The 15,814-nt window shown below is 46.6% G+C and overlaps 1 protein-coding gene across 32 annotated transcripts in view; it reads left to right on the forward strand.

Moving 5' to 3' along the window:
- Nucleotides 1-5,348, forward strand: part of STAU2 (staufen double-stranded RNA binding protein 2) — a 316,054-nt gene extending 310,706 nt beyond the window's left edge. For all 32 annotated transcript variants that reach the window (XM_021089210.1, XM_021089224.1, XM_021089204.1 and 29 more), the window contains 2 exons: nt 3,008-3,096; nt 4,237-5,348. In XM_021089210.1, the coding sequence (XP_020944869.1) occupies nt 3,008-3,096; nt 4,237-4,330 (183 nt within the window). In that variant the 3' untranslated portion in view covers nt 4,331-5,348. The remainder of the gene's footprint in view (nt 1-3,007; nt 3,097-4,236) is intronic.

The raw sequence follows: 15,814 nt of genomic DNA on the forward strand, positions 1-15,814 counted from the left end.
TTTTTCCTTTGGGCTGAATACCGGTGTTGAGATTTAAAAAACAGAAAGACAGGAGTTCCCGTCATGGCGCAGTGGTTAATGAATCCCAATAGGAACCGTGAGGTTGCGGGTTCGATCCCTGGCCTTGCTCAGTGGGTTAAGGATCCAGCGTTGCCCTGAGCTGTGGTGTAGGTCCAAGATGTGGCTTGGATCCCAAGTTGCTGTGGCTCTGGCATAGGTCGGCGGTTACAGCTCCGATTCGACCCCTAGCCTGGGAATCTCCATGTGCCACAGGAGTGGCCCTAGAAAAGGCAAAAAAGACAAAAAAGAAAAAAAAAAAAAAAAAAACCCAGAAAGACAAAGAAAGGAGGGAGGCTTTGCTGTTGTTGCTCAGCAGCTTAAGAGCCCAACATAGGGTCTGTGAGGTTGTGGGTTTTGTCCCTGGCCTTTGTCAGTGGGTTAAGGATCTGGTGTTGCCGCAATTCACCATAGGTCACAGATGTGGCTTGGGTCCCACGTTGCTGTTGCTGTGGCTGTGGCTGTGGCGTAGGCCAGCAGCTCAAGCTTTGATTTGACCCCTAGCCCAGGAACTTCCATATGCTGCAGGTGCAGCCATTAAAAAGAAAAAAAAAAAAAAAAGATTTAATATTAAGAAAAGTGAGAGAGAAAAATATTACAAATATTACACAAAAATCTGCACCAGATGTTGATAGTAAGTAGCTTTCTTCATAACCACCCCAAACTGGAAGCAACCAAGATGTCCCTCAATAAGTATAAAGGAATACACAGACAGTGGTACCTCCATACAATGGCATATTATTCAGCAATAAAAAGAGATGAGCTTTCAATCCATGGAAAGACATGCAGGAAATTTAAATGCACATTGCTAAGTGGAAGAAGTCAATTTACATTGTTGGTGTATGGAGGTACCACTGTCTGTGTATTCCTTTATACCTATTGAGGGACATCTTGGTTGCTTCCAGTTTGGGGTGGTTATGCAGAAAGCTACATACTGTATGATTCTAGCTACATGTCATTCTGAAAAAGGCAAAACTGTAGAGCTGGTTAATAACAACAACAAAAAATCAGAAGTTCCCGTTGTGGCTCAGCGGGTAAAGAACCTGACTAGTATCCATGAGGATTTGGGTTCTTTCCCTGGCCTCACTCAGTGGGTTAAGGTTCCAGCATTGCCACAAGCTGTGGTGTTGATTGCAGATTTGGCTTGGATCCCATGTTGCTGTGTCTGCAGTTCTGATTCCATCCCCTACCCTGGGAACTTCCATATGCAGAAGGTGAGCCCTGCCCCCCAACCAAATAAATAAATAAATAAATAAATGGTTGCCAGGGATTGGGGGAAAGAGAAGAGGAATGAACAGATGAAGCACAGGGGATATTTAGGACAGTGAAATTATTCTGTAATATTGCAATGGTGGCACTATGCATTTGTCACAATCCATAGAATGTACAACACAGAGTGAACTCTAATGTAAACTGTGGACTTTAGTTAATGATTGTGTATCCGTATGTCATCAGTTGTCACAAATGTACCTTCAAAAGGCAGAATGTTAATAACAGAGGAAACAGTGTTGGGAGTGAGGTGGAGAAGGTATATGGGAATTCTGTGTACTCCCTGCTCCATTTTTCTGTAAACTTAAAACTGCTCTAAAAAAATAGTCTATTAATGGAGTTCCCATGGTGGCGCAGTGGTTAACAAATCTGACTAGGAACCATGAGGTTGCAGGTTCGATCCCTGGCCTCGCTCAGTGGGTTAAGGATCCGGCGTTGCCGTGAGCTGTGGTGTAGGTTGCAGATGCGGCTCGGATCTCTTGTTGCTATGGCTCTGGTGTAGACTGGCAGCTACAGATCCGATAAGACCCCTAGCCTGGGAACCTCCATATGCCTCGGGAGTGGCCCAAGAAATGGCAAAAAACAAAAAAAAAACAAAAAATAGTCTATTAACTTAAAAATCAAAGTCAAAAAGATATATTATGAATAAAGAACGGTAGAAAAGTCCGTGCCCTTAGTCACCTATCCAAAAGGGGACCCTGGCAGATGAAAGTTTGAGCCCCTGCAAGACTTAGCTCTTCTTCAAAGGCAGTTGAGAAGATACAGACGACCAAAGTGTGAGCCAGCAGGACCTTGGAGATGCAAACAACCCTGGCTGCTCGCACCTAGTTCAGACTCAACAAAGCTCTTTTCCTGGAGCTTGAAAGTGGCAGGGAGCGGGGGAGGGGAAGAAGACTCAAATCCTTATTCACAGAAATAACAATTTGGACCATGCACAGGAGTGTCAACAAGTTATGCAGATCTTATCAGCATCACATTTTTTGGTGCCTCCAGCTATTCAGCGAGGCTCCGCCAGCCTGTCAACACCCCTCAGCACCCCACGCATCCTGGGCATATCAACGCCTCGGAAGGTTCTGAGCGGCCAGGCCTGCTTCCCCAGGGCCCCCGAAAGCTCGAATGTTCTCCCTCCTCACAAGATACCATCCTATCATCCCCTCGGTTTGCAAGAGTGTCTCTGGTTCATTTCTCAGCTCACGTTCTGTGACTTGGGACTAAACGTCTATAAAGTTGAACAGTACATTTAAGTTAACTTTGGAAAGTTGGGGGGGGACCCTAATGTCCTCACCTCTGGAGGAAGAGAATGTGTAGTTTCAGCAACATGAGGAGGAATTGTGCAAAATCATCATCAAAGAATGGTCGGCTTAGCCTCGGTGTTCTTGCATTTGTGGATAAAAACATTGTGATTTTATGAAATTATGGATAAGGCCAGAGATTTATGGAGATTTCTCCCTCCTCCCCAACACAAAAGAACAAAGCCTTCACAGAATATACATCCCTCCATCATCATACAGCCTCTCAAATATAATTGTGTTAAATGTTACAAAAATGCATTTATTTAGACTAAATGAAAATGACAGCCCTTACTATATATGGCAGCTTTCTTTTACCGTAACATAACGTATTTATTACATCAAAGTCAGTGAATGGATCTCCTTGTTTGTGTGTTTGTTTTCATTTGTAGGCAGCTTTAAGTGCCTTGAAACAATTTTCTGAACAAGGATTGGATCCGATGGAAGGGGCAATGAATATTGAAAAAGGTTCTCTTGAAAAGTAAGTTCGATCTTCTGTCACATTCTTACTTCGGTAATTGTGTAACTGTATGAAAAACAAGATAGACATAATCATAGGTGAAAACCTCAAGGCAATAATATCTGTGTCTTACAAAATTATTCATAATACAACTCAATGTAAATCAATGAAGGACCGTAGAGCTGGCCATATTCATTTTCTATAAATTTGTCTGTGAAAGTTTTAATCTACGGAGTGATCATTAGTCCTGCATTTTGATGCCTTTGCTGGAAATATTTCTGTGAGTTTCATTAACCACTGAGACTTGCAACACTTATAAAGATGGCTTTTCCCTTCAGACTGTTGCGCCTTCTCTGACTAACCCATTTTCTGAGGTAAAAATTTTCACTCACATTCCTGCTAATTTGTGGGCACAACAGAGAGAGGGGAGGAAAAAAAAAAAAAGGAGGCTGAGAGGTGAGCTCCCTCCCTTGGCCACATTTTGGTTTTCACATTGTTGTATGAAAGGCAAGCGACACGGCACGGCCATAAGCGTGTGGTTCCCAAGAGCTGCTGAGGCCAACATGCAGCTTCGCTAAGTGCTTCTGAAATCCAGCTCATACCTCTTTTATGATATTAAACATAACGTTTGATCTGAGAGACTGAATTTTACATCTCTCCAGAGACCCAATTTACATTAAAGATGTTGCAAGCCTTTGTGTTTCCCATGACAGAATCCAAACTCTTTCAAAGCAGGAATAATAGCAGGTGAGGTTTCAGAACACACACAGGAGATAACATTTTTAGAATGAAAAAAAAAAATTGATAACCCAGGAAGTCAAAACCGGATAGACCTATCCTGCTGTTACACAAGCTTGTCCCCACAAAACAGCATTTGGTCATTAATATTTAAAAGGTGAGAGCGTGAGAAGAAAACATTTGGTAAACAGACGGTGGCATTTGAAGTTGTCTATAGATTGGCAACCATTTATAAGCTAATTTAATCAAAACCATTTCCACATGATCTCATCAGTAGACTATCTGAACATAAATATTGTTGTTTCACTTTAAAATGTCACTTTTGTGGTGACCTTTGAATCCTGTGTGCCATCTGCTAATAAACATGTCTGAAGATGTGCAACCCTGGAACCTTCAGCTCTTGTTAATGTATTAATCTTCCAGACAAGCCCAGCATCTGGGGGAGAAAGCGGACAATAACCAGACACACCCGGGCTCCATCGCTCAGGACTGCAAGAAATCAAGGTCGGTCATCTAGCAGCTCCCAGAACCACGGCTGCCACCGCATCCTTATAAACCTGTCAGCACGCATGAGGGTGTCTGTGTTCAAGGAAATGAATGACTAATACCATTATTTGAGTCTGATGTGAAGACAACACTCTTCTAACACAAGAGATAATATACATAGGACTGTTTATTCAATTGGGGGGGGGGCAGGGAATCCAACTTTGAGCCTTTCCCCAGGAACTTGAGCTCCCAGCCTAGCTTGCTTGCCCAGAGGCAGCAGAAACCTGATCCTGCTACTGAAGCTTAACATAACAATTAATGAAAAGTGTTAGAAACCGAGGTACAGCTTGGAAACGGGGTTTGGTTCTGTTCCGATTGTTTTGTGGTGGCGCTTGTTCCGTGATAGTCTTTCTCTCTCTCTCTCTCTCATTTTCAACCATGCCTGACGATTCAAAGATTAACCAATGACGTGCTGTGGAATGTGATGGTCCTTGTCCACCTCTAGAGTCACAGGTCTCTCTTTTTAAGCAGATATTTGTAACCTTCATCCTCCATCCGTATGAATGACTTCAAGGCCCAATCCCTCAGAGATGTCTGTAAACAAACGTGGTTGAAATCAGGCCAGACAGGGGGTGACAGAAACGAAATAAGGTTAGGAACGGCTAGTTTCCGTAGACGCCAGGGATTCCAAAACGAAACCCACGCGTGGGTTTTGAACTCCACCCTCCCGAGGAGCCACGAAGGGGGCGACTTGCCTCTTGACAGCCATTTCTGTGGATTCCACGCTCTCCTGTGGTGGAAATTGCGCCCACCCCATCCATGTGTCGTAGCCACTCACTGTCCGCATCCAGAGTGTCTTTGATCACAGCCTCTGCCCTCGGGGCAGTGAGTGGGATCAAAATAATGTCCATGGCAGGAAAGGCCAAGCCTGTCGGAGGAGCCGCAGCAGTCTCACCAGCTTGCAGCCGGCCACACTCTGGACCAGCATGTGGGAAACCCGTGTGTAGCCAATGCAGTAAAAAAAAAAAAAAATGTGATCGATTTCTGTGTGAAGTGTTGTCATTGTGGTTCTTCCCTTGCCTCGCTCTTAAACATCACCCCCGGGTCACCCATCCCAGAGGCCCTTGCCCGGCCCGGCCCCGTCACCCTGCACAGGTGACCCTAGGGGACGTCCAGGCTTCTCACGCCACTGGCCGTCTCTGGGAAACGGCAAGGGCTGCCTCTTGGGTGACTGGGAGCCAGGTTCCTGACCAGCCCACGTCATCTCATTGTTCAGGCTTTCTCCTTATTGATTTGCCCATGTTGTGCAATGAGAAAACACCATAGGATCTAACTGCTCAGCCCAACATGACAATAGGAAGATAATTATGTAAGATTTCACAAGCAAAACCACCACGCATCATGACCTGGCTGACTCACACGCGACTGCAGAAGAAACAAACAGCAACAGAAGGAAATAACTCTAGGGGTGTTTTTGATGATTCCCACGTGGGGAAATCCGCCAGCGTGCAGAGGGCTGGGGACCCTCAGAGGAAATAGGTTTTGTTCCATAAAGCCGGGTCCCTGTGGCAATAATTGCACATTTGTAAAGCTGGGGTTCGAGAAGGTAAGCTGGGGTTGAATCAGGTGGCCTGACCCAAGGGCCCTAAATCATTCCCTCAGATGGGGGTGGGCCCTTCCCTTCACCACCTTCAGCACCTGAGGCTCCCACCCTCACAGGGGCGGGGAACAGGCCTGTACATGGCCCTCCTTCAGGCAGGATCTTTAAATTGCATCTTCAGTTTCCCAAACACCATAAACACGCACTGCCTCCCGCAACCCACGGTCCCAACACCACCAAAGCCATCAGAGCTGTGGGAGAGGGATGAGTTCAGGGAACAAAGTACATCAGTTCTCACAGGCCAAGTATCTGAGGCATTTAACTCTGGAGCTGTCTGACAGAGGCATCCTTAAAGCTGAGCGCCCCCGGGGGCGGGGGGTGGGGGGCGGGTGGCAGGAGTGCGGCAGTGGGGACCTTGGCATCAGCTCTCAAGTTTAGTGACAGGCTAGTTATTCCAAATCTCATCCCCTCTACCTACATCAGGAGCCCAGGAAAGCCTTTAAATATTTTTCCCAGAACAGGGCAGCCCTTCCTGGGAACGTCTGGGTTTTCTTTGGGTTGAATTAGCAATGCAAATGATGGGGGGCCGGCAGTCCCTTGCCGTGTTCTATATCATTAGAGGGGAAACCATTAAGTAGATTTATTGAAAGAAGGTTTCTTCGGCCCAAGGAGATCTTTTTGATGAAAAATGGAACTCATTATTCTTTAAAGGACACAGATTGACTTATCTCCTTTATCAATTACAGTGTCTGCTTTCAGCTTTTCTCAATCAGCACCACGCTTTGTAGTCCCTTCCCAGGGAGGAGGCCAATGTGTTTTACGAAAAAGGTTTGTTTTTACATTTTAATTGGAAATATAATATTGCACTTTGGAACTCCGACCAGCCCTTTCCAGCACAACTTGCCAAAGACCAATGATGAGACACCACCCTTCAGGCTGTGATAAGGACCCTCCTCTCTTTTCCTGGGGCTGACCTCTCAGAGTTGTCCTAAGATTCTTCTCCCAGCAGATATTGTCAATTGTGATTTTTTTTTTTTTTTGACAGCTTCAACCAATTTCCTGCACCATAAAATAAAAATAGATTAATGAAAAACTTACCTTATTATACAGAGGTTTGCAAGACTCCTAGTGACCTTGGAAATATGGTCCAGACCAACTGATTGCTGTTTAAATCCTGCTGCTGGTGAGTTAGCAGTGCAATGCCCAGTTTGTCTTGCACCTTTTTTTTTTTTTCCTTCTATTTACCTTTTCAGGGCCACACTCTTGGCATATGGAAGTTCCCAGGCTAGGGATCAAATTGGAGTTGGAGCCGCCAGCCCACACCACAGCCACAGCAACTTGGGATCTGAGTTGCACGTCTGCAACCTACACCACATCTCACGGCAACACTGGATCCTTAACCACTGAGTGAGACCATGGTTTGAACCCGCATCCTCATGGATACTAGTCAGATTTGTTTCTGCTGAGCCATGACAGGAACTCCTTGTTCTGTACCTTTTAATTTCCAAAGGCCCCTTGTTAGCATTACAGCCAAGAATGGTAGAAAACCTGACAGTTTTGCACACAGAACTAAGAAATCTTTAATGGCAAAATCCTCTGTGAATTTGTCTTTGAGGTGCCCCCCCAACATACCCCACTGTGATGTAGGTATCTGATAAATGTATAAATGATATACTGAATAAATGAGTAAATGGACAAATGAATGATCTATCAAAGGGCTAAACTTGCTGAGAAAACAAAATTTAAATCTCACTGAGTTCCCTGGTGGCTTAGCCGGTTAAGGATCCAGTGTTGTCACTGCTATAATGCAGACTTGATCCCTGGTCTGGAACTCCTGCATGCCACAGGCAGGACCAAAAAAATAAAATAAAACAACAACAACAACAACAAAATAAATCTCACTGCTTAACCTGACACAGAGATAGGCACTCATGATAAAATATGGCATTACTGCTGATAAGATCGTTGTACCTTCAACCCCAGAGGAACAATGGCTTTGCTTTTCTCTTTTCTCTTCTTTTCTTTTCCTTCCTCTTCTCTCCTCTTTCTTTTGAATGGCCTCACCCAGTGCATATCGAAGTTCCCAGACTAGAGGTTGAATCCAAGCTGCAGCTCCAACCCATACCGCAGCTGCGGCAACACCAGGGGATCAAACCTGTGATCACTGCCGAGCCACTGCAGTTGGATTCTTAACCCACAGAGCTACAGTGGGAATTCCTGACTGTGGCATTTCTTAACCAAAACCATGGCGAGTCAAAAAAAACCTCTCCCTTCAGAGGACTTTGGACTCATGAAGACCCCCCCCCCCGAAATCCTGTCCCCTATCTTCCTGTTTCTGCATTTATATCCCTTCTCTAGGCCAGCAGATTCAATTCCAGTCTTCACCCCAGGGACATTCCTGTATTTCCACCCTCACAGATACGTGTCTCATGAGGAAGAATGTGGTCATATCTGGTTCAAAGCAAAGACTTCCTTACACACGGTCAAACCCAATACTCGATTTCTGGCAGGCACCACTCAAGCTCCATCCGCCTTGTGAAACTCACTGAAAGAGAGCCTCACTGGGGAGACTTCCCTCTTGTATTCTAACCTCTTAACATCACTAAAAGCTCCCTGGACTGGATCCCCAGCACACTCTGCTGTATGCTGGGAATGCAGGAAATAAACAAATGAAACCACTTCACCCTCAGGAACCCACATTCTCGCCTGAGGGAAAAGCAGACCAGGAAATGAACAGGAGAGGTGAGTGTGTTGTACTCAGAACCCCTGCGTTCACCTGTTTGTCTCTCTCCATCACTGTTCGTTCCCTCATTCATCTCACTATGCTTTGGGCACCATGCTGGAGTCTGATGACAACTGTCAAAAAGCCACCATGCTGGAGTTTCTGTTGTGGCTCAGCAGGTTCAGAACCTAACAGAGTGTCATGAGGATATGGGTTTGATCCCTGGCTCACTCAGTGGGTTAAGGATCCATTGTTGCTGTGAGCTATGGTGTAGGTCGCAGATGCAGCTCAAATCTGGTGTTGCTGTGGCTGTGGCATAGACCTGCAGCTGCAGCTCCAATTCCACCCCTAGCTGGGGAAATTCTATATGCCTCAGGTGTGGCCCTAAAAAGGAAAAAAAAAAAAAAAGCCACCATGCTTTTATTCTAGTAGTGGATCTTCCACACCCCACACATCCACTGACCCACCCCACCTCCAGCCCCGAATATACATATAAAGCTCCTAAAGCTCACCTACATTTAAGGCCAACTGGATTTGTCCCTCATTGTATCTCTTGGTCCAGAACAGTGAGTGCCTCCTTGAATACGGTAAGTACTCGATAAATATTTGCGGAAGCGCTGAATGACCCCCAAACCACTGCCATGATGGATTTGCCAGCCTAACCAGATCAACAGTGACCTGGACGCCTGGACAGAGAAGCCTGGGCTAATTGGATGGAGCCTCCTGCCTGGGAAAACTTCCAGGTCTACTTCTGTTAATGTATAGCCTTATCGAAGGCATTTAACATCTTCAAGGTACAGCGCTTTATCCAAAACATCCAAGATAAGAATATGCAAGGGTAGAGGGTCTATTTTCTCACGCCTGTAAGTTGTGAAAATAGATACAATATTTCAGTCAAAGTTAGTGGCTCTGAGGGAAAGAGCTGTGGTTGTGGAGTCAAGAGTCAAGGGACCTGGTTCAGACACAGATGTGACCTGGGCAATGGATTTAGCCTGCCTGGGCCTCAGTTTCCACATCTGTAAAGCAACAGCTCTAGGAGGATTGAGGTTCTAAATTTGTATCACTCTTGGTACCTCTATCACTAACGGAATGCTGGGATGCGGATTTTGTTTCCAGTATATGAATTTTTTCTTTTGTCCGCATCCACAGCATATGGAAGTTTCCAGACTAGGGGCTGAACCAGAGCTGCAGCTGCTGGCCTACAGCACAGCCACAGCAACGAGGGATCCTTAACTCACTGAGCAGGGCCAGGGATCAAACCTGCATCCTCAATGATACTCGTCGAGTTCGTTACCACTGAGCCACAACAGGACCTCCCTCGTATATGAATTTTTTAAATGAAATAACAGAAAGAAAAATACTCCTTTAATGTCAGTTATGATGCTTTGGTTGTGAATTATAAAAAACGTATTCAAATCAGCAATGGGAAATGAGTTCTAAGCTCTAGGGGTGTTTCACAGACGCTCAGGGCAGAAATACAGAAACGAACTGGTGCCAGGAAGTATAAGGCTGTGGGGAAACCAGGAAGAGCTGGCTCTCCCCACTCTCAAGGCCCCTCCTCCCTCTGAATGTATGACTCATTCCTCTCGCTCCACACCAGCTCCTGCTTCACAAGTGCACATACCAGAGAGCCCGGCTACCAATAGAACCCACGTTTACAGCCACCTGCAGGAACGCTGAGTTTCTCTCTTGACTTCATCCCCAGATTGCAGGAAGGAACTCCTGATTCGCTCGCCTTGGACAAGGGGCTCACCTCCCACAGCCCGCAGGGTACCAACGTGGCCGCCCCCAGTCTACCCCTTGCAATAGAGCGGAGCTGACATCAGAGATGGAGAATCCCTGCTGGGGGAGACAACCCCGTAGGCACCTGCCTCAACGGCTTCTCAGGGGCCAAGGCTCATTAGAACCCTGAGCCAGTTCTTCCTTTCAGTGTAAACAGTGCAGCTTAAATATGCCACTCACACTCTCCCCAAAGTCATAGATTGCTCACAGATTTATGAAGGCTCTACTGCTTTGTTTGGTTTCCTTTAATCCCTCAGTCTTTAGTTTCAAGGGGCTGATGAACCACAAAGCTATCCTGAGTGATTCACCAGATTACCTAGGAGAAAAAAAAAAAAAAAACAACTTCCCAGTGATCCCAAGTTAGTCTGTAGCCTAAAAGCCTCTTTTCTGTCAGCACCACTAATAAGAAAATGAGGCAGTAGAGTAGCCATCTTCCTTAGTGATCTCTACAGCACTGGAAGTCTGACAGCCTCATCGTACTTTTGCTATCCTGAGTAGAGTTTATTTTATCTATTTATTTATTTTAATTTATGGCCGCACCCATGGCCTATGGACATTTCTCGGCCAGGGATTGAATCAGAACCACAGCTGTGAACTCTGCCACAGCGGGAGCAATGGTGGATCCTTTAACCCATTGTGCTGGGTTGGAGAGCGAATCTGCGCCTCCCCAGCAACCTGAGCTGCTACAGTAGGATTCTTAACCCACTGCACCATGGTGGGAACTCCATCTGAGTGGATTTTAAATGTAAAAGCATTTCTGGGAGTTCCCATTGTGCCTCAGTGGTAACAAATCCGACTAGTGACCATCAGGATGGGGGTTCCATCCCAGGCCTTGCTCAGTGGGTTAAGAATCCAGTGTTGCTGTGAGCTGTGGTGTAGGCTGGCAGCTGCAGCTCCAATTTGACCCCTAGCCTGGGAACTTCCATATGCCACAGGTGCAGCTCTAAAAAGCAAAAAAAAAAAAAAAAAAAAAAAGCAAGGGATTCTGAGTCTTACAACTGAGGTGGGTAGAGATGGTGGCAATCTTGGTCTAATTTTCTTGCAAACCTTACCCATAAGTAAGTTTTCAAGGGAGCTCAAAGAAGGGAGGAGACATGACTATTTAAGTGTGTGGGAGGAAGCAGACAATGGCAAGTATCAGAAATTTGGATTCAAAAATAAAGTGTGAGGAAGCCAAGCTGCCTTGTGGAAAAATGGGGATGCGAGAAGTTCTGGGGGAAGACATCTGTGATGGGAACAGACCGAGTGTTCCCGGCAGGTAAGTCTGTGAATGTGCCCACCTTGGCTTCAGGAATGAACAGGCAGCATCTTCTTTTTCCTTGGAGCTGGCCCTTAAATCTTCTACATGGGTAGTCATTTTCCAGGAAGGCGTCTGGCTACTCAGCCTTCCTCATCCCCAGAGGGCAGGAGAAGGAACTAGATCCATCTCACCAACTTGAGATGATTATCAAGCCCCCAGCTTTGGCCAGAATCAGGCCTGGATGTGAATTCCAAGGAGGATTTAGCCAACGGGTTATCTCTGATATCAGAGGATCAGGACTTTTGTGTGTGTGTGTGTGTGTGTGCGCCTGTGCCTGGAACTAGCGTTATCTCCATAGGCATTGCAACGTAATACACAACAGCTGTTCAAGTGTTCAGCCCCACTTCAGCCACTGCCTCTGTCTTAGAAGAAGATGCCACTAGCCTGAAACTATCTGTCTAAACATATCTTCTAGTTTCCCACCTTCACCAAATTCTGGTCTATTAACCAATCAACAAATAAGGATTGAGTCTCCATCCTTTCTTTTTTTTTTTTTTTCCTTTTTGGCCACACCCACAGCATGCAGAAGTTCCAGGGCCAGGGATCAAACCTAAGCCACAGCAGCGACAACACTGTACCCTTAACCCACTGAGCCACCAGGGAACTCCCGAGTCTCTATTTTTGAGTTAGTCATTGTGGGGAACCAGATGAAGTTTAAAGTCTCTACCCTCAAAGAGATTCCAGTCCAATGGGGAAGATGAAACGGCCACCAGAGAGTGAGGGGAAAAAGGCAAGAAGACAGAAATAGATTCTCTTCATGAGGGATAGACTTAACCTTCTCCTGCTCCCTCAGTGCTTATGAAAAGCGTTGTGGGGAAACTCAGGCCAATGACCCAGGTTTTGGTATAAAAAGAAAGTCTACCCTGGGTTCCTGCTTTCCTTAATCTAGGGAACTGGGCTGACCAACTTGCAACCAAGGCTCAGTAGGAAACCAGCTTGCACGTTTCCTTTTTCTGGCATAAATCTCAATGATAGCTGAGGCTTTATGAGCCACCATCCCCTATACAAACACAGCTTCCACCACCAACAACTTTCCCAACTCCTGGTGTGTAATTGATCCACCTTTTACCAAGAAAGCAGTGTTGGATACAGCTAAGAGCTGGGATTCCAGAAGTCCCACTGTAGCTCAGCGGCTTAAGAACCTCACTTTTATCCATGAGGATGCGGGTTTGATCCCTGGCCTCGATCAGTGGGTTAAGGATCTGCTATCGCCGCAAGCTACAACACAGGTCACAGATGCACTTGGATCCTTCATTGCTGTGGCTGTGGTGCAGGCGGGCAGCTGCAGCTCTGATTGGACCCCTAGCCTGGGAACTTCCATATGCCATGGGTGCAGCCCTAAAAAGACCAAATAAATAAATAAAGGTTGGGATTCCAGAGTCACTGCCAAGTTCATGGCTTGGCTTTTCCACTAACTCTCTATGTATTTAGGTAAGTTACCTTAACTTTCCCAAGCCTCTGTTTCTTCAGCTCTAAAGTAAGAGTGGCAGTAATTGTTATATAGGTTACATACACGATGAGTTTTATGAGTTAAGACAAGAAAAGTGTTTTGAACCATATGTGGCACAGAGTAAGTACTTGATAAACATGAGTTAATATTGACCAAAAGCCAGTCAATAAATGAATCAATAATTAGGAATCAACTGCTGTGTGCTGTAGCCTGTCAGCACTGAGAAGAGAAAGAAGCCGAGATGAATAAGACACAGCTCTGTTTTGCATCCGGGAGTTTAGATTTTGTGAAGGCAATTCTAAAACATGCACACAAATGATTATTACTGCAAACTCAATGTCCTCAGAGACCCGGGGCAGGGAGCATCTACAGGAAGCTTCAGTGGGCCACTCAGACAACAGGATCATCATCTTTGAGATGCCTTTGCCACAAAGCCAGACATCTGTGGCTCCTAATGCCTCTTGGGACTCATTTAAAGGACCCACAGTTGAGAGAAGTATTTCTGACAAAGTGGTTATGTGTCTCTACACACCTCATGCTATACCTTTGGCTCTGGACTCCTCAGGGAACTAGGGGATTAGGGGACGATGGCAAAAGATGCCTACCAGTGGCCCAGAGAGGCACATAGCATGTCAGAAGTCAGGGAGACCAAGGCTGATGAGGTGCCCCTGAGGTATCGTACCTGCGCTGGACTTGGCTCTTGTTGGTACGTTCCTTGGCGATAAAGAGAAAGAACGGTCAATAGCCCTGACCACCCCCAGTGTAGAAAAGGCAGCTTATCTCTCTGTTCTATCTACTGCAAATGTGCCATCACTACAATGGTCCTCTTACCTGTTCCTGAGTATACCATCCTGGGAAAGAGAAGTGGAGATACAGGAAGCAGGTGACAAAGGTTATTCACCATGGGGTAGAGATAATGAGGGTCTGAATGAAGGCAGCAGCCGTAGGAGGGAGGGACAGCTAACACAAAGAAGGTAGATTCGCAGTTCCTGTTGTGTCTCAGCAGTAATGAACCTGACTGGTATCCATGAGGATGTGGGTTCCATCTCTGGCCTCACTCAGTGGGTTAAGGATCCAGCATTGCCCTGAGCGGCAATATAGCTTGCAGATGTGGCTCAGATCTGGCGCTGTTGTGGCTGTGCCATAAGCTGGCAGCTGCAGCTCTGATTCAACCCTTAGCCTGGGAACTTCCATATCCCTCAGGTGAGGCCCTAAAAGGACCAAAAGAAGAAGGAGGAGGGGAGAAGAAGAAGAACGTAGAATGTAGATTCAACAGGCCTTAATCATCAAATAGGATACAAAGGTGGGGTGAGGGAAGCCACCTGGGCTGGCTGCTGGGCCCTAGTGTGGGGACCAGGTGAGTGGCCGTTCTCTAAGATAGGAAACACAGGGGAAGAGCAAGCTGGCAATGAGTTCAGTTCTGGACTTGGGGTGTCAACTTGCCTGCAAGACATCCAGAGAAAATCTTCCACTGGTAACCGAGGATGTAGTATCAAAGATCAGGAGAGGAGTTCCCGTCGTGGCGCAGTGGTTAACAAATCCGACTAGGAACCATGAGGTTACGGGTTCGGTCCCTGCCCTTGCTCAGTGGGTTAACGATCCGGCGTTGCCGTGAGCTATGGTGTAGGTTGCAGATGCGGCTCGGATCCCGCGTTGCTGTGGCTCTGGTGTAGGCTGGTGGCCACAGCTCCGATTAGACCCCTAGCCTGGGAACCTCCATATGCCGCAGGAGCGGCCCAAAGAAATAGCAAAAAGACAAAAAACAAACAAACAAACAAACAAAAAAGATCAGGGGACTAAAGCTGAGAGGATGGGGCTTGTGTGGGCATGGACTGGGGCACGTTGACTTTTATGGAAAGTCTATAATGGGGTTGGAGTGGTGGGCTAAAAATGGCTGTAAAATGGTCACTGTCTCCATTGAGTTTATTTCCCCTCCCTTCGAGCCTGGGCTGGCCCTGTAATGGCTGAATCAATAGAATCTGATGGAAGGGACATTATGCCTGTCCAAGGCCTCCCTTTCCAGGTCTTACCTCTTGCATCTTACCTATGGGTCACTCCCTCTTCTGACCCTCACCTTTGGAACCCAGCCACCATGGCACGATGATGCCCAAGCTACATGGAGAGGCCACAGCCACACAAAGGCACGCTGGTCCACAGACTTGTCTGAGCTCCAAGCCAATAGCCAGCATCCATTGCCAGCCACGTGAGTGAGCCAACTCGGATTCTCCAGTCCAGTAGAGCCTCAGGTGACCACAGCCCCAGCCACCATCATGCAGAGAAGAGGTACCACCCAGCTGGGTCCAGTCAACCCACGGAATTGTGGAAAATCATCTTCTTCCATCTTGGAGGATGGCTTGGGGATGGTCCACTATGCAGCAGTAGTTTCATTCTTCTTTCTTTTTTTTTGTCTTTTTAGAGCTGTACTTGCAGCATATGGGCATATGGAGATTCCCAGGCTAGGGGTCAAATTGGAGCTACAGCTGCCAGCCTACACCACAGCCACAGCAATCTGGGATCTGAGCCACATCTGTGACTTACACCACAGCTCATGGCAACGTCGGATACCCAAACCACTGAGCAAGGCCGGGGCTCGAACCTGCATCCTCATGGATGCCAGTCAGATTCATTTCCGCTGAGCCACGAAGGGAACTCCTGTTCTTC

This window comes from Sus scrofa, chromosome 4, assembly GCF_000003025.6.
Source record: "Sus scrofa isolate TJ Tabasco breed Duroc chromosome 4, Sscrofa11.1, whole genome shotgun sequence".
Taxonomy (NCBI): Eukaryota; Metazoa; Chordata; class Mammalia; order Artiodactyla; family Suidae; genus Sus; species Sus scrofa.